Here is a 19,542-nt window from a genome sequence, read left to right on the forward strand (position 1 = left end):
CAATCTCTACAAGGTACTACAAGTACTATAGATCTAATACCTTTATTGTTTGGAATTAGCAAAAAAAAAAAATTTAATAGAATCCTAAGTATAGCAAACAGTTTAATCTTTAGCAGTAATGTATTTAGACCTTATTAGTATTCACTTACTTGAGCTATGGATACTATACGGTAAGCATGACTTGGAGTGAAATGTCTGATATGATGTAATCCAAGATTTTTCATATCAAGTATTGCTACAACTCCATTAATTTGGGTGACAGGATCATCTATTGCCTTTTCAAGGCACATTATGTTGGCACGGAAAAGCTCATCAGCTGTAAAGCTTGATGGATCCCACATACCTGAAAGTAACAAAAAGACTGTTACTGTAGTGTTATTTTACTATATTAATCATAAAGGGATATATCTTTGATAGGATATATATTCTGTTCTTTCTATAATCTGGTATAATTAGACCCAATATTAAGCTACTGGACAATTATCAATTCAATACAATTTTACAAAGTATTGTTTATCTCTGATTTTTTTTAATGTTCCCTTGGAAAGTTTTCACTAATCTGCCCATAACTTTTGTTTAGTCACTGGATCAATTTGCTACTTCATTCTAAATTATTTAGTATGAACTAGAGCTGTAATGCTCTAATTAATATTCTCTAATATTCTAAATTATCATAATTATATAAACAAATATAGCTGTAAATAAAAATATTATATTGTGGTGGGATTTTTTTTTTTTTAAACCAGTACTAATGTGGCCATTAGTACTATAGGCCGTAGGTAGAAGAAATCTATTTTGTAGAGTTGGGACGTGTTGGAAAAATTTGGTGCAAGGGTTTTTTTCAGTATCACCAAGGTCACACACACACACCTAACTCCCCCCCATTTTTTATACGTTGTGGTTGAATTACTGCATCTTATTGGTGATATTTCATATTTTTTTCTGACATTTAATTTTCGATGCTTTTGCCTCCCATTTATAATACTTGAAAAATATTAGATATGCATCGCTCAGGCACACAATTTTGATCACTGTCATCGTCCTTATTTAGTATACAGTAAACCCCTGCTAATCCAGATCGAAATATTAAAATTCTGTTCACAGTTGAGTACTTTGAAAGACATGTGATTTACGAAGGCAGATGAGCAACTCCCACTGCACATTGATGCAGAGAGAGAGAGAGAGGGAACATACATTACATTGTCTTGCGAGTTGTTCAATATCGTTGTTGATCCCGAATCGGACAGATGCTACTGCTTATATCACTTCATCTGCGTACTTCTTTATACATATACTGTATATACATAAGGTAACATTTTATATAATTATGGATTCTAAAGAATTAAAAAGTGAAATAAAAAGAACACTATCATTTACTTGAAAATGGTGCTCCTGGAAAAAAAAAAAAAAAAAAAAAAATTGCTGAAGAATTTGGTATTGGCCAGCAGGCGTTGTCAGATATTAAAAAACAAAAAGAATCTATAAAGACATTTCCTTTAAAATTCAATGTGAGGAGTGTATTAAATAGAGATACATTAAAAAAGCCAAAAGAAGTGTTGCTGGAAGAAGCTGTATTTAAGTGGTATTCACAGCAACGATTAAGTTGAGTTGGTGTGCGAAATGAATAAAAAGACATTAACATAAAATCTATTGACTTTTTATAGTTTTTAAATGCTCTACAGTGATTGTTTTATTTATTTTCATCAGCACTACCTAATATCATTAAATTTCCATTTATTTGCATTCTAAGTTTTTTTTTTTTTTTTGTCTTTTAGGGCTATCTTTTGCTTCACTAATCTGGATTCTCGCATATACCAGATGACCTCTCCTCCCAATTACTCCAGATTAGCGAGGGTTTACTGTATATTCACCCACATGGCTTTTGACTCCTGGTCCTGCCTTGTGTTAATCGTTCATTATGTTAGGTAAATTCTGTAACTGTTTTGTTGTTTGTTGGATTTATTGGTGCAAGGGCTACTAAGGCCATATTGCACCTACTACAGTGCTATTTGGTACATGATTGTTATATTAAAAAAGAAGATTCAGATCAGATGATATGTTTATCATTATCAGGAAGGTAAAAAAGTCATTAATATCTTTTAATTCTCCGAGAATCTTATGCAAGGTAAGTTTATTAGAGGGATATAAATGTGAAGAGAAAGCTGTTGTCCTCTCAAGTATAACAGGCATTCAATGATAAAGTGGTTTACTGCGAGTTGAGTTTGACAGTTGCTGCATAGTGGAGGGTCATCCTGAGTGAGTAAATAACTGTGTTAGGTGGGTATCCTATTCGCAATCTGACAAGTACTACTTTTTCTTTTCCATTGCCTCTTAGGCTTGATAGCCACTGCTTATGATAGTTTTTAATTTGGAAGAGCTTATTGCTTTTTTTGCTCCTGCCAAATGGATAGCCATTTTTTTTTCTAAAAGTGCTATGCATGATGTGTTTGAAATCTGTGTAAGGTATCTGGATGTCTGATGTTATGTGACTAGTGTTCTTGGAGCAAAGTCCATTTGTTCGTTTCCTACAATTCCAGAATGACCAGGTATCCGACAGAAAATTATTTTTTGCCTATTTGCAAGAAGCTACACTAACTTGATTTGAATTTGTTGTAGTAACGAAAGACTGGAAGGAAGTTTACACTGAAGAGCAGATACAGTGCTTAGGGAATCTACGTATATGATGGTTTGAGGATATAAAGACTGTTTTACATTCTCTAGAGCGTCAGGATAGCATACAGTTCTGCAGTGTAAGTGCTGCATTACATAGCTGTTGGGATATTGTAATGTTTGGTAGAACTGCAGCTGTGCCAACTTTACTATCTGTCTTGGATCAATCAGTGTAAATTTGGGTAAATCTAGAGAACTGAAAAGAGCAAGTTACATGGATTTGCTGAATACTGAAATTTGGAAGTGCATTCTTTCCTCATCGTTGGAAATGTTGGTCAACATTGGCCAACAGTATTTGCCATGGTGGTGTAGCTGTGCTAATATCTAGAATTATGTTATTCATATTTAGTTCCCAGCACATAGTTAAGCTTTGTAATCTAATGCCACATGGTTTATTCTGCAAAGGTTTATTTTGGAACAAATTATGCCATTTTGGGGTAAACAGATACTGCCTTATAGGATGATGTGGGAAACTTCTGATTTTAGGTACATAAATTAATAGCAGAGCGTGCCGACGAAGGAATAGAGGTAGTTCGTGTGCTTCCGTATAGAGACCCTAAACTGGTGATGTACGAAAAGCTCCCATTGCAATCCGGAGAGCATTGTGATGTACTGGGTCTAGCCAAGGCATATGCAGGAGACCATAATTTAGACTGGATCTTATAAGCGACCGGTATAAGTGTAGTAGGATGTACCGATCTGTACCCCATGACATAGAAGAAATTGCCCTGAGGACATTCAACTTCTTTAAACAGGTTGTACAAATATGCTTAATGTTCTAAGAAACTTGAGTGTTTTATCCAGAATTAGTCCAAGAAAGCTAATACTCTGTTGAAAAGATGTAAATCTGGATCAGGATGTAAATTCCATTTACAGCAAAAATGAATTGGTTTTTTTTTTTTTTTTTTGTTTGTTTTGAAAGTCTATATCCATTATTTTTTGCCCACTGAACAAGCTTGTTAATTGTGCCTTGAAGCTGCCTTTCAATGAACCGCATGTTTTATGAATGGCACGAGATTGCCAGATTGTTGGCATACAGATATGCTTCAACTGTGTCAGGAACACATTTGGTAATTGAATTAATCCTGATGGAGAAGAGCATGGCACTAAGTACAGAACCCTGGGGGACCCCTTCTTCTTGCACAAACGTTTGTGAGAAAGCAGAGAGAAATCTTACCCGAAAGGACTTATTGCTCAAAAAGTTCTGGATAAATTTTGGAAGATGACCTCGAAGACCAGATTCATAGAGATCATGAAGAATCCTGTATTGCTAGATTGTATCAAAAGCTTTTTCGTTGTCAAGACATATCATCACTAGGTGTTCGCTCCTGAGAAATGCATTTCGAATGTTTCCTTCAGCTTTGACTATAAGGTCAAGTGCTTGATCTGGTTCTTCAAAATCCATAATGATTTTGACTTAGAATGTTTTCAGTCTCTAGGAACCATGTCAACCTGGCAATTATTTTTTCTAATATTTTTCCTATATAACTAGTTAAAGCTATCAGTCTATAACTTGCTGGATCTGAATGGTCTTTTTCTGGTTTTGGGAAAGTTAATACAATAGAATGACACCAGCTGGAAGGGTAGTAATCTTCATCAAAGATTCTATTATGCAGCTTTAGAAGATCAGAATGGGATTCTTCACTCAAATGATATATCATGGCATAGTAAACTCCATCAGGGCCAGCAGCATTATTGGATTGGATCTTGCAAGTGCACTGCGTAACTCTGTCATGGTAAGGGGTATATTATATAGAAGCTGTCGTGAAGTATTGAAATTGGGATTATATTTTCTGCTTGCACTTTATGTGACTGAAAGGTTGGCTAAAATGCAGTTACAGCTCAGAGTTTCAAATGTTTCACCTAATGTATTTGCAATTTCAAGAGTATTGCAGATTTCTTTCCCTTTTAGAAGTATTATCAGAGTAGTTATAGGAGGATATTTTCCATTAATTCTTCGAACTTGAGTCCAAACGGTTCTGATGTCTGTGGTTATGTTAATAGTAGAGGCATATCTGGACCATGTCTCTTTTTTGCTTATTTTCTGTATATGAAAAGCTTTAGCTCTAGCTTTCTTGAGCTGTATGAGACTAGCTGTGGTTGGGTATTTAACAAAATAACTTCCAATATCTATTCTCTTTTTTAGGCATTGCTTCAGGCTTCATTCCACCATATCTTTGGGTGTGATGGGGTTTTCATGGATGATTTTGGTATGCCGGTTTCTGCAGCTGCTATTATTTGCTGAGTTACATAAGTTACTGCATAGTCAATGGTGAGAGTCTCAATGGTCTGAATATCTAGATATGCCAGTTTTTGATATTTCTTCCAGTTAGCTTTGTCAAATTTCCAAAAAGTTTTTATTTCAGTTTGAGGAGGAGAGTTAGTCAACATTGTGCATATTACTGGAAAGTGGTCACCATTACAAAGGTTATCAGTAGTAGTAGTGGTGGTGGTGGTGGCGGCATGTGATGCAAGAAAGCAAGTGTATGAGCTTATGCAGCATCAGCCAAAAAAAAAAAAAAAAAAAAAAAAACACCAAACAATTCCCTCTAAATGTTTGTCCAGTTCCTCCTTAAATTTATTTAACCACCTGCTGGCTAAAGGCAAATTTCTACATCTATTCTACATCTGTCTTTCCTCAATTTGAATTTATGCCCCCTCAGGTACGTAATCTAAACAAGTGGAAGAATCCCATCAGAATTCAGCGTGCTCAACCCATTCAAGGCCTTATACACCTCAATCAGATCACCTTGCATGTGCCTAGTCTCCAGCTGCTACAATTTGCAGAACTTAAGCCTCTCTTGGTAAGAGGATCTTACCAAGAGAGGCTTACCTTCACTCCCCTCACCAATCTTGTTGCCCTTCTCTGTACACACTCAAGCAAATCTACATCCTTCCTAAAATGAGGCCTCCAGACCTGTATGCAGTACTCAAGGCATGGCCTGACCATTGCATTATACAGAGGGACAATCACCTCCTTTTCCCTGCTAGCAAAATTCCTATATATCATTGACAAAACCCCATGACCTGCCCTGGCAGCCTGTCTGCATTGCTCAGAAAACTTCATGTCTGACTGCACAATTACTCCCAGGTCTTTTTCATTTTCTACCACTCTAAGTTTAGTAACACACAGTTGGTACGTTCCTCTGGGGTTATACTTCTATCCACATGCAGTACTTTGCATTTGTGGATGTTAAACTTCAGTTGCCACTTCTCAGCCCATCTGTCCAAATTTTCTAGATCCTGTTGCAGTAGCACTCTGCCATTACTGTCATTAACAACCCTGCCAACCTTTGTATCATCTGCAAATTTTGACACTAAGTAACCGACTAATCAATAAGTGGAAAGAGGTTTGGCGAGCATATTGAAAGATCAATTGCAGAAGCTGAACTTTAGGAAAGATGCACGTATGTGCGAGTCCCATTGTTTAATAATGTTAAGTTGTGCCTTTCAAGAAATTTTTCAATTAACTGACTTCTCTTATCAAGGTGCGAGAAACATCATAAGGGGTGATTCCCAATCCAGTCACCCAAGATACAGAAAGGTGGTGACAGCTGATTAACTAAATCATCGAAATCTGCTAAAGCATATGAATAACTGGGTGAAAGGTATAAGGAAACAACTGTTACCGCTATCCCAACCATAACTCTAGCAGCGATTGCTTCTAATGTTGTTTGCAGTGGGATAGGTTTAAAAGGAGTTCTGGAGTTCATGAGCTGTAGAGTTGTTTCTATCCTTTCTAAGCATTATATGATGTTTTATGCTCGTAGATATTTTAGGGGTCGGGTTTGTTTTCTGTAGACAAAGAACAGCAGGCTTATATTCAGTAATTAAGTCACAAACATCATTTAAGTTAGCTCAGAGTCTGTGACAATTCCATTGAGTGATTCTATACATTGAGGATTATCAGGTGTGTCTGCTTGCTTATGGGATGTGGTTTGTTTGTACTTGCCTAGTCTTGTTTTTTTCCCTTTTTTGGGAAAGTTGGTCTGGTGATGTCCATTTCCTCCTCTTCTGCATGAATTTGCAAAAAGTGGTTCATCTTGGTGTGTATTTCTATCTATTTCCATGATATCAGTACTTGATTATCTCTTTCAGAGCTTGTTTGCCTAACTAGCTGCTGTACAACGTTAATCTGATTTAATTTAATCTGTATGTGTTGATTGCCGTTGGGTAGGCTGTTCTTTCAGTGTAGAGAGGACTGACCTTGCCCAATCAGAAATTGAGATGCTTGGCAGAACTGAACAATCTGTACTGTTATGGATCGTTGCTTTTTTACAGCTGAAGAAGATGGCAATTTATTATAAATTGAAAAACTGTATTTTTGCTTCTTGGTATGGCACCTTGTGTTCCACTTTGTACGTTATTTTCTGTCTGCCACTGGATGCACTCCTTGGAAAATGCTGAATGATTTCCCTTACAGTTTGGGCAGCATTGCATTTCAGTGGTGCAGTCCATGTGAACATGATCTTTTGAACCACAGGAGTCACAGGTGGTTAGACCCCTGCAGACTGCTTGCGAGTGTCCAAATATTTGACCAAAACACCGGACTGGATTTAGAATGTAAGGTCGAATTGGCATTTTAAACGTAAGAATGACTGTTCGGGTAAGAGTACGAACCCAATCTTTCTTAATGACTAGCCTTTTTGAATTTATCACATTTTGCTCACTTAATTCCTGAATGATCTCTTCCTCGGATACATTAAGGCAGTGTTAGGTGGATCGGAAAACTGCTAGCGTAAGGGGATACACAGACTAAAAGGTTAACAGTGGCTGCAGACAGAGGCAAAAGTGATTCTTGCACTGCTTCTATTAGAATGGGCAGCAGACTGGAAAGCAAGGTAATAGAGATTCCCAGGACTGCTGGGAGTCATAGCGAAACAAGTAAATACATGGGCTGTGTTAGGGTGGCTAGGAGCAGGACCAGGTGCATGTATACACTCCTTGTTCCAGCGGGTGGTTGGTTGGTGGAACAGACTTCCATCCCTTGTGGTGGAGGTTGATAGCCTAAATAAGTTTAAGGCTCAGCTGGACAGGTATTTTGAACGAACAGAGGGGTGAAGTGGAAGTGGGTTTTTTTTTTTTTTTTTTTTTGGCTGATGCTGCATAAGCTTGCTTTCTTGCATCAAATGCCTCTACTAATGCTAATGCTATACTTGCATGTACACCAATGCTAGGAGTATAGTTAATAAATTTGATGAACTTGAAGTGCTAATCAAGACATCAAAGGCAGATATTGTTGGGATATCAGAGACGTGGTGTCACACAGATATAGGCAGTGCAGAATTGGAATTTGGGGAGTACAATGTATATAGGAAGGATAGACAGGTTAGGAAGGGACTAGGGGTTATGCTGTTAGTTAAGAACCACATAAAATCTAAGGAAATGTATCCAATTGACAATGCAGTGTTGAGTCAGTTTGGTGTGAAATAAGCACTGGGAAAGGAAAAATGAGTAGGTGTGTGTTATAGGCCTAATGAATCTGATGAGTATAATGAGCAATTGTACAGATAAACAGAGTGGGCCAGTAAATCAGAATGTCTTATAGTGCTGCTCCTGCCCACCTGGCTATGGAGACGCCTCTTCAAATAAGTGAGAAACCAATACTAGGGAAACAGATAGGTTAATGGTGTGTGTGTCAGAGTAGTAAACTAGAATGCTTGGTCTTAAATTGTATTAAGACCAAGCATTAAGACCATGCTGCATGTCGGTGTAATAAACAAGACCACTTAAGTTGTTGTTATTTGTTGTTGTTGTTATTTGGTTTTTAGGAGCATTAGCAACTAAGGCCATATTGCTCCGGGATATGCGGTGGTCATTCCCTGAATGACCTTTCCGCATCCTCCGTATTTGGTGGTGACGGGCTCGAACCCCGGTCTAATCAAGAAGCGTGTGCTACGCACTGCTGCTCCTTCCCACCTGGCTACGGAGGCGCCAGACCACTTAAGTCTTAACCATGCTTGCAGTAATGTCAAGAGTGTTGTCAGTAAATGAGTGAATTCGAATTCCTGGTTAGGACAACAAACGTTGACATAACAGGGCTAACAGAAGTGTGGTGTCATTCAGAAATAAGGGATGGCAAGTTTCGCCCTGGCATTTCACTGCTTCTACTGGAATGAGCAGCAGCCTGCAAAACAAGGTACAGGGGATTTCAGAGACTGCTGGGAGTCACTGCAGAACAAGTAAATACATGAGCTGTGTTAGGGTAGCTAAGAATAAGAACAGGTGCATATATACTTGGGTGCGCACCAATGCTAGGAGTTTGGTAAATAAATTTGATGAATTTGAGGTGTTGGTCAAAACATCAAAGGCAGATATTGTTGGGATATCAGAGACGTGGTATTACATGGATATAAGGAATGTGGAAATGGAATTTGGGGAGTACAATGTGTACGGGAAGGATAGACAGGATAGGAAGAGAAGTTATGCTATTAGTTAAGAAACACAAAATCCAAGGAAGTACAGCCAGTCAGCATTGCTGGACAGTGAGTGTTGAGTCAGTTTGGTGTGACATAAGCACTGGGAAAGCAAAACAGAGTAGGAGTGTGTTATAGGCCAAATGACTCTGAGTATAGTAAACAACTGTACAGAGAAATAGTGGGCCAGTAAATCAGTGTCTTATAATGGAATTTGTGGGTTGGTCACACACACTAGTAAGGCTTTTGTGGATTTACTGGATGACTGTTTCCTACAGCAGCAGCATGTTCGGGAGGCAACTAGAGCGAGTAATATTCTTGATCTGATTATCAATAGTGATTCTTCATGCATTAAGAATCTGCAGATAAAGGAACTACTAGGTGGCAGTGATCACAGTGTGCTGAAGTGGGATTTACTCAAAGAGGTAACTACCATTAAGGGTAAAGTGTCTGCTGACGAGGATAGAAGGGGCCAGACGTGTTCAAAGCCGCTAAGTGGATTTTTATTATTTATTGATTTGAAATCATTGTTTTTCTAAAACTTGATTTAAATTTAGTAGTATAGCATTATTTTGTGATTTTCTGATTAATTTGGTGTATTTTTTCTTTACTCGGCCTTGCAATTGCATAAAAGTATCGGTAAGGGTATCCACGTGTTACAAGTCGCAACTCCGCTGAACGAGAAGTTTTTTTTTTTAGCCATATTTAGCCGCTTATTGAATATTTTTTACATCAAATTATTTTTTGTAAGTAGCTTATAGACCTAGTAAGGATCGTTAGTTTATTCTGAATTGAGACAGCGAGATTTGAAAGTTAATTAATACTTAAGTGTCCATAGATTACCGTTCGTAACTTCCTGCCTTTGTCTTTGTCATACGATCGTTATATATCGAACCTATATAGCGTTAGTATAGTATAGGTTATAATATTTTCATTGATCGGTAAAATCTATTAAACTTGTTGAACTTCGTTGGCATTTAAATTGTACTTTTAACTAAATACATATACCAACTTAGATTACAAACGTAACATAATTAATTAATACATAACTGATACGGAAGTTATATAAAGGGAACTCTGAGATAATTAATACTTGACACTAAAAAATATATATCCCGTTATAACTGTGTTGGGAGATAAGTTAGGGTTATAAACTGAAATTGAAATTTTTATTAAATTAAAAGAAATCATGACTCAGACCAGAGCAGCAAAACAAAAGGCTCAAGCTAATGGAAGTGCTGTGGCTCAGAGGAGAACTGAGGGGGGCAGTTGCCTTCTGAATCACAGCCTTCTAAAATGCACAGCTTGCATGATGTTTGTGGAGCATTCAGGTACGGGACATGATATTGCCATGGGGGATGTCTTTGTGTGTGCGCGATGCAAGGAGCGTATCGAAATCAGGCAACAACTCAGCATTCTTATGGGCCTATATGAGAGCTTGAAGGACAGGGTGGATGCCCTCGAAGGAACTAAACTGAGGGGCCCATCAAGCTCTCAGCTGCCCACATCAACGCCAGAGCTTGCACTTGGTCTTCGCGCAACACAGCGGCAACGCCCAAGGCAGAATGCGCTGGTCCCAAAGGAACTAGTAGTTGTTGGTGACTATTGTCAGGGAAACGGGGAACATGCTTTGTAAAAAGGATAGGTGGAACAGGACCAGGGTATGTCTGCCAGGGGCAAAGGTTGATGATGTTGTAGAGCAGATATCATCTTTTAAGGGCACAAAAGGTGATATAGTTGTACACGTTGGCACTAATGATATCAAGAGTAGGAGACTGGCAGAATTGCTTAACAAGTACAGGTCACTGTTGAAAAAAAGCCGTGAAATAGGGTTGAATTTGAAAGTGTCTGCAATTCTGCCCAGACACGATAGGAGGGAGTATATGATGAGAGCCTTGTCGACCAATTCGGCCCTGGAAAGATTGTGCAAGGCTCAAGGGGTAGAATTTTTTTTCAGCCTGGACTGTACTTGTTAACAGGAGAGATTGCTTCTACAGGGATGGGATACACTTAAATAGAAAGGGTGCAAGAATATTTGCTGATGCTATCGAGGCAGTGTTAGGTGGGTCGGAAAACTGCTAGCTTGGGGGGAGACAAAGACGAATAGATTAACAGTAGCCACTGGCAGAGGTGAAAGAGATTCTTGCACTGCTTCTATTGGAATGAGCAGAAGCCTGAAAAACAAGATGCAGGATATTTCAGAGATTGCCGGGAGTCATTGCGGTACAAGTAAACACATGGGTTGTGTTAGGGTAGCTAAGAATAGAAATAGGTGCATGTATACTTGCATGTACACCAATGCTAGGAGTTTAGTAAATAAATTTGATGAATTTGAAGTATTGCTCAAAACATCAAAGGCAGATATTGTTGGGATATCAGAGACATGGTGTCACACAGATATAAGGAATGTAGAACTGGAATTTGGGGAGCACAACGTCTACAGGAAAGGATAGACTGGATAGGAAGGGAGGAGGGGTTGTGCTATTAGTTAAGAAATACATAAAATCCAAGGAAGTGAAGCCAGTGAACATCGCTGGACAGTGCAGTGTCGAGTCAGTTTGGTGTGACATAAGCATTGGGAGATCAAAATTGAGTAGGAGTGTGCTATAGGCCTAATGACTCTGATGAGTATAATAAGAAACTGTACAGGGAAATAGAGTGGGCCAGTAAATCAGAAAGTCTTATAATGGGAGATTTTAATTTCCCAGATATTGACTGGAATTTGGGGGCTGGTCACTCACACACTAGCAAGGCTTTTGTGGATTTATTGGATGATTGTTTTCTACGACAGCATGTTCGGGAGGCAACTAGAGGGAGGACTACTCTTGATTTGATTATCAGCAGTGATTCTTCATGCATTAAGGATCTGCAGATAAATGAACCACTAGGTGGCAGTGATCACAGTGTGCTGAAGTGGGATTTACTCAAAGAGGTAACTACCATTAGGGGTAAAGGAAAGGGTTATTGCTTCCGTAAAGGCGACTATGATGGACTGAGACAGTATTTAAATTCTATACAGTGGGACCAACTGATGATGTTACCAACAGCAAATGCAAAATGGGAAGCATTCAAAGAACTTATCTTGGAAGCTACTAGGCTTTACATACCAACTAAGAAATATTGTTCAAGGTTTAGGCCTAAATGGATGTCAGATGAACTGATGAGGCATATGGCAGAGAAGAAACATGCATCGGATATATACAAATTAACACATGACACAGAAGCCTATGATAGATACAAGTTGATCTGTAACCAAGTTACAAAGGAGGTTAGGCAGGTGAAGGCAGATTACGAGAAATCTTTGGCAAGGGATGCAAAGAAAAACAGCAACGAGTTCTTTACTTATGTAAACTCTAGAAGGAAGAGGATGAATCAGATTGGTCCACTTGATATCGATGGGTCAACTGTTGATGATCCTGTTCAAGTAGCTAACAAACTAAATGAATATTTTGCATCGACATTCACACATGAGGAGTTATTTAGCAAGGGGAAAGCCAGAGGTGTATTCAACTCTAGCAGTAAGCTAGAGAATCTTGTAATAACTGAGAGTAAAGTGGAGGAGAAATTGTTGAAGATAAACACAAGAAAGGCACCAGGGGTGAATGGGATCTATCCAGTTATATTAGAGGCAGCAAAGGAAGTAAGCAAACCCTTAGCCATAATTATGAGAGCTTCCTTGGACTCTGGGGAGGTACCCACAGACTGGAGATGTGCAAATGTTACCCCAATTCACAAAGGAGGATCAAAGGCTGACACAAGTAATTATAGACCTGTGAGTTTAACTTCTGTTCCAGGAAAATTAATGGAGGCACTAGTTAAAGAAGCACTGCAGGATCATTTAGACAAGACTTCAGCTATAGCTCGGACACAGCATGGTTTTTTTAAGGGGAAGTCATGCCTGACCAAATTGATTGGATACTATGATGCAGTCACAAAGGAACTGGATGCAGGGAATAACTTTGATATTATATACTTGGATCTTAGAAAGGCTTTTGATACTGTTGCACATGGAAGACTGCTGCACAAATTGGAGCAGTGTGGCATTGGAGGCAAATTGCTGCTGTGGATAAAGGGGTGGCTGAGGGGGAGAAGACAGAGTGGTAATCAATGGACACTGCTCGTCGTGGACTAATGTTATTAGTGCATGTCCCTCAGGGCTCAGTGTTGGGTCCATTATTGTTTTCTGTATTCATAAATGATATTGATGATGGTATATCAAGCTTAATGTTGAAGTTTGCAGACGATACAAAGGTAGGCAGGGTGGTCAAGGACACTACTGACACTATGCTGCTGCAACAGGATCTGGAAAGGTTGAGCAGATGGGCTGAGAGGTGGCAAATGAAGTTTAACATTGACAAATGTAAAGTACTACACATGGGAAACAGCAACCCCAGAGCAAAGTATCAACTCTGTGGTACTACACTGACAGTGGTAGAGAATGAAAGGGACCTGGGGGGTGGTTGTGCAGGCAGATATGAAGTTCTCTGAGCAGTGCAGACAGGCTGCAAGAGTAGCTCATGGTGTATTGTCAATGATATATAGGAATTTTTCTAGCAGGGATAAGGAGGTGATTATTCCCTTGTATAAGGCAATGGTCAGGCCACACCTAGAGTACTGTATACAGGTCTGGAGGCCTCATTTCAAGAAGGATGTAGAGCTGCTGGAACGAGTACAGAGAAGGGCAACAAGATTAGTGAATGGAACAAAGGGGTGCTCTTACGAAGAAAGGCTTAAGTTTTGCAAATTACAGTGTCTGGAGACTAGGCACCAGCGAGGTGATCTGATAGAGGTGTATAAGGCCTTGAATGGTTTGAGCATGCTCAATGCTGATGGGATTCTTCCTCTTGCTCAGAATAATCACCTGAGAGGGCATAAATTCAAATTGAGGAAAGACAGATGTAGGATAGACGTGCGGAAATTTGCCTTTAGTCAGCGGGTGGTTGGTTGGTGGAACAGACTTCCATCCCTTGTCGTGGAAGTTGATAGCCTAAATAAGTTTAAGGCTCAGCTGGACAGGTATTTTGAACAAACAGAGGGGTGAAGTGGAAGTGGTTTTTTTTTTTTTTTTTTTGGCTGATGCTGCATAAGCTTGCTTTCTTGCATCAAATGCAAAGGGAAGGGTTTTTGCTTTCTTAAAGATGACTACAGTGGTCTGAGACAGATTTTAAATTCTATATAGTGGGACCAACTGATGATGTTATTGACAGCAAATTCAAAATGGGAAGCATTCAAAGAATTAATCTTGGAAGCTACTAGGCTTTTCATACCAACTAAGAAATATTGTTCAAGGTTTAGGCCTAAATGGATGTCAGATGAACTAATGAGACATGTGGCAGAGAAGAAAAATGCATGGGATACATATAAATTAAAAGGTGACATGAAAGCCTATGATAGATGGGCTGTTTTAATGCATGTGCACATGTGGTGGATGCCATGGGCCTCTGCCTACTGGGGGCCTCACTTGATCTTAAATTATTTTTTAAAAGATCCTCGTCCCACATGTTACATTGCAGTTGAAAGCACTGCAAACACGGAACATAATGATATATACGAATAATGTTTTTGGTTTTCTTTAAATTTGTTTAGGGAAATACAATATAAATTTACAAAAAGAGAATATCAACCTATCAGTGGTTATTAAATTAATTAAATCATTGACATTATACATAAATGGGAAAAGCAATTTATTTGAAGATAATGAAAAGAGAGAAAAAGATAAATCTTGTATTAAGGACTATTGCGAATTTTATAAGCGTGTAAAAAAGTGTAGCCATTTTAGCGTTTTCATGGAGGGTGGTGTAGGCAAAGTTCTGCAGAGTGATCGAAAATTTTAAAATATAGAAATATATTTAGCAATAATAGGATTCTATAATATATAATTTAGAAAAACGTGGTAAAGCATACGAAGAAGTGTATGACAACTACAAGACACTTATGACAAGAACTTCCATGAGAAAATGAAATGGGCAAGCAAGTGTGAATGTCATTATGGGTGACTGATTTATCCCTATGTGATAGGAGCAATTGAGAAGGTAGCCCCTCACATAAGGAACAATATTTTCAAATAAACTGGGCAATTATTATTTGTATCAGTATGTTAGGGAAAGTATACTTTGGGCAAGAATATTCTAGATCTGATCATTGCATATGATCCAGATGATGACATCATACGATTGATAGTACAGGAACCATTATCAGTTTTAAGTTGGATGAGGAGGAGAGGCAGCAGTTGTTAAACAAAAAAATGGATTTTATTTCAGGAAAGTATATTATGACAGATAAGGTGCGGTGGGGAAATTGCACTCAGATACAGATACATTAGAATTAGGGTATACCTTTAAAACTAGTTACAAAACCCTTACACCTATACATATCATTAAAAAAATATAGCAAGAATAGGACGCTGAAACGGATGAATGTTTGAGCTAGCCAGTTTAATAGAGCAGAAAAGTTCACACGGGATGTTTACAAATCAATAAAAACTATTGAGGCATACAACTGCTACAAGTTGATCGCTAACAGTACCACTGAAAAGGTAAGGTTGGCAAAGGCTGATTGAGAAACTGTTGGCTAATAGAGGGAAAAGAATGGAGACAAGGCGCATTTTCTTAGCATTCATGTACATAAATGCTAAGAAGAGAAGAATGAATGAGTATAGGAAAATCTAAGATAATCCAGCTGATGTTGCAGACAAACTGAACAGGTGCTGTGCATCAGAAAAAAAAAAAAGGCCCTGCATAGTTATGGGAATTATGCAAGTGAAGCTGGGAAGCATAAAATTAGTAATATTGAAATATCAGAAGATTATTTATTAGAAAAACTTTAAGCCTAAAGGCAAATAAGGCTGATGGAGTTGATAGCATATACCCTGCAATTTTGAGGGAAGTGGCAAGAGTGCATTGAACCATTAAAGGTTAATTATTGGAGTTAACTAAGGGATTTCTTTTGAGTTCAGTAATGAACTCAAAAAAAAATCCCTTGGATTGGGGATATTCCAATGTATCATCAATACATTAAGATAGTTCCAAGAGTGAAGTGGTGACTTCACTCTTAGTGAGTTCAACTTCGGTGGGAGTGAAAATCACATAATTAATGACAAGGAAACAGTACAGACCATTCAGACAGAAACAGAATTCTGAAAGAAATGCAGCATGGTTTCATAAAAAGAAAGTCATGTTTAATCAGCTTGGTAAGCTATTCTGATAGAGGCACTCATGAAGTGGATTTAAAATAAATACATCGTTTACACGGATATCAGCAAAGCATTTTACTCAGTTCAACACAAGTTACTATATAAGCTGAAGCAAGTTGTAATCACAAGGAAAATCCTTATGAATATCAGCCACCCTGCAATCCACCTAATTAATAGTTATTCTTCAGGCTGGGGCAATGTAAGAAGTGGAGTTCCTCAAGGACTGGCATTGGAACCATAGTTTTTTCCTTATTTATTTTTATTATTTTCTTAAATTACATTGACAAAAGAATACAGGGTGTCATGTTAAAATGAGACTGTCAAGATTGGTAGAGTAGACAATGATCAGTGCCAAGCAGTACTTCTTTAAACAGAATTCAAGGATGGCCAGAAAACAAACAGCTATGTTTTAATGAGGAAAAATGCACTTGGGGTTAGCAATCTCAAAACGGCTTACACAATTGGAGTTTAATTACAAATAGTAGAGGAAGAAAGGGATTTGGGAGTTGCAATATATCTGAATATGAAATTCTCTGAACAGTATAGACAGATGGCCAGGAAGGTCCACAGTATCCTATTGATGATTTTTCATGCATTTGCTTGTAGATATAGGGATGTTATAATCCCACTGTACCGTCACATACAGAATATTGTGTTCAGGTACTGAGGCTGTACCTAAAGACATTGCAATTCTTGAAAGGGTCCAGAGAATACAATACACTTCGTGAGACTGGAAAAAGGGCATCCATACGAGAAAAGACTTAGAATATGTGGGCTACATAGTTTGGTGACTAGCCACTTTACAGGATACCAGACTGACAGAAAAAAGTAAAATGGTGAAATTTTCACTGTTATGATTCCAGAACTGTTCACTGTTATGGTCCTTGAGGTTGTCACAGACATTCTCTCAGATATGGCAGACAAGCTGTACTTGCTACCTGGGAGTCTAAAACGCTGATGGAACTGATATTCGGGTGACACTCAAGTCAAGTGGACCCAATTTCGGCGAAGTCCGGACGGTCTGTGACAGCCAAATCCTCTGCTTGCACCTTCACGATGGTGGGACTATTAGTAATCCTGGGTATAACCTCCATGCACAAGTACATGGTGGGTGACCACCCAGGTGTGAACCAACGTAAGCAGGGGTCGAGGTGTGGCTCCCACACCACATGGAGGAACACCGCCCCTCTATGTTACCAGGCAGTACTAGGTGGTAGATGACTCTCATCAACCGGTGAAATACCACCACTTTGCTTATTGGAGGCTTGAAGTTGTGGAACCCATGTTTAGTCTCTAGAATTAAGTTCCGGTCAACCCTTCCCTATCTCTTCCATCATGCAGTATGATTGATGACTTTTGAGGATATGATGAACGTCGTGGCGAGATCCAATATTCCTTACATTTCGAGGGTACAGCTCTAAAACGGTGTTCGCAGGCCGGCCGCTAGTTAGTACACCGGACTGAACCTATTGGTAACTCTCTAGGAAGCTTCCGGATCAGCTAGTGTATAATCTTGCTACCTCTACTCTGCCAGATAGTGACTGGAGGGAGTCAGAGTAGTGTGTATGCGGGGAGCACTGTCGAGGCCACGTTATGTCAAGGATCTGGGTATATTCTTACCAGATGTACGCCATATCCAAAAATTTCATTACTTCATACAGCATGTCCCACCTACTTTTTCTTACTATTGAATACACCATGAACTGTCAAACTAATAGAGCAAGCTTATCTGCGAAAAGATCTAAACCTCCCAAGGACTTCCTAATTCATTTCACAAATATACGTGGTCTCAATTCTAATCTCAACGATGTCCATTTCCACTTGCAGTCTGCCAAACCCCATGTACTTTTTCTGATAGAATCTCAGTTATCGGTTGATTCATCTATTGCTCATCTCAGATGCCCAAATTATTCGCTGTATGATTCCTTTCGCCTCAAAGGTGGTACTTATGCATATGTCCGTTCTGATATTCCCTGTCAGAGACTTGGCAATTTGGAATCTCCTCTCTTTGATCTTCTCTGGCTTAAAATCTCTCTACCTCATTGGGTCAAATTCATCTGTTGTCTCTACCGTTCTCCCAACTCCACTAATCACTTGGAGCTCTTTGACTTCCTCTCTTTGCAACTTGACTTTCTCCAGTCCAACTTTCCTAACAGTGAAGTAATTTTCCTTGGCGATTTAAATGTTCACAACTCCAGCTGGCTTCCGTTTTCTAGTCACACCAACCCAGCAGGTCGAGATGCTGAGGCTTTTGCAATTACTAATGACCTAGCACAGATTGTTCATTTACCTACAAGAATACCGGACAATCCTAATCATACAGCCAATACACTTGATTTTTTTCTCACAAACAACCCTTCTAAGTACACGGTCGAAGTGAGAGGTCCTTTAGGCACTTCAGATCACAACTTGGTGATTGTCTCTTCTCCAATGGAACCTTTATCTCATGGCTATTCCCAACCAAGTGTTGTTTGGCATTACAAGAATGCAAAATGGGATGACCTGCGAGACTTCTTTTCTTCTTTTCCTTGGTCGGATTACTATTTCAAAACTTCTGATGTCAACGTTTGCTCAGATCATGTCAGTGAAATTATTCTTGCAGAAATGAAATCCCTTATCCCACACTCCACTTTAAAATCGTGTCCTTTATCTAAACCTTGGTTTTCCAATAAATGTGCTAAGGCTGTCCAAAAGAAGAATGTTGCATATCGTAATTGGCTTGTTTCTAATTCTTCAGTTTCATTTTCTGCCTATACCAAAGTTCGCAACAGTTGTAAAGCAGTTATTAATCAGTCCAAACTAGAGTTTGAACAGGCTAAGAGTAGAAAACTTGCTTCTTGCCCGAGCATTCTGGTCTCTTGCCAAAGCTATTGGCCGCAACTTTTGCCCATCTTTGCTCCCACCTCTGTCCAAACCAGATGGTTCTGTTGCCACTTCAGCCAAGGATAAAGCTGACCTGCTAGCATCCCATTTTTCTTCCAGCTCATGTATTAATGATCTTGGTAAAACACCTTCCACCATTCCCAAAACGCTCCATTCAATGCCTCTGTGGCCTTCCGTCAAAAGGATATCAGAAGGATTTTGATGAATCTTGATGTTAGAAAGCTCCAGGTCCTGATGGTATTTCTCCACTTGTTCTCAAAACCTGTGCTCCTGAACTTACTCCTATTCTTTGCCGCCTTTTTTCACTTTCTTATTCCAAAGGTGTTTTTCCTTCTGCTTGGAAATTTGCTCATATCCAGCCAGTTCCTAAAAAGGGTGACA

The 19,542-nt window shown here is 38.9% G+C and overlaps 1 protein-coding gene across 1 annotated transcript in view; it reads right to left on the bottom strand.

Moving 5' to 3' along the window:
* Positions 1-19,542, bottom strand: part of LOC150077676 (alpha-tocopherol transfer protein-like) — a 75,297-nt gene that overhangs the window by 36,287 nt on the left and 19,468 nt on the right. Inside the window, exon 3 of the mRNA XM_090385202.1 lies at positions 150-343. Coding sequence (XP_090241328.1) covers positions 150-343 — 194 coding nt within the window. The remainder of the gene's footprint in view (positions 1-149; positions 344-19,542) is intronic.

This window comes from Mastigoproctus giganteus, chromosome 11 (genome assembly GCF_048544385.1).
Source record: "Mastigoproctus giganteus isolate SK-2022 chromosome 11, ASM4854438v1, whole genome shotgun sequence".
Classification (NCBI taxonomy): Eukaryota; Metazoa; Arthropoda; class Arachnida; order Uropygi; family Thelyphonidae; genus Mastigoproctus; species Mastigoproctus giganteus.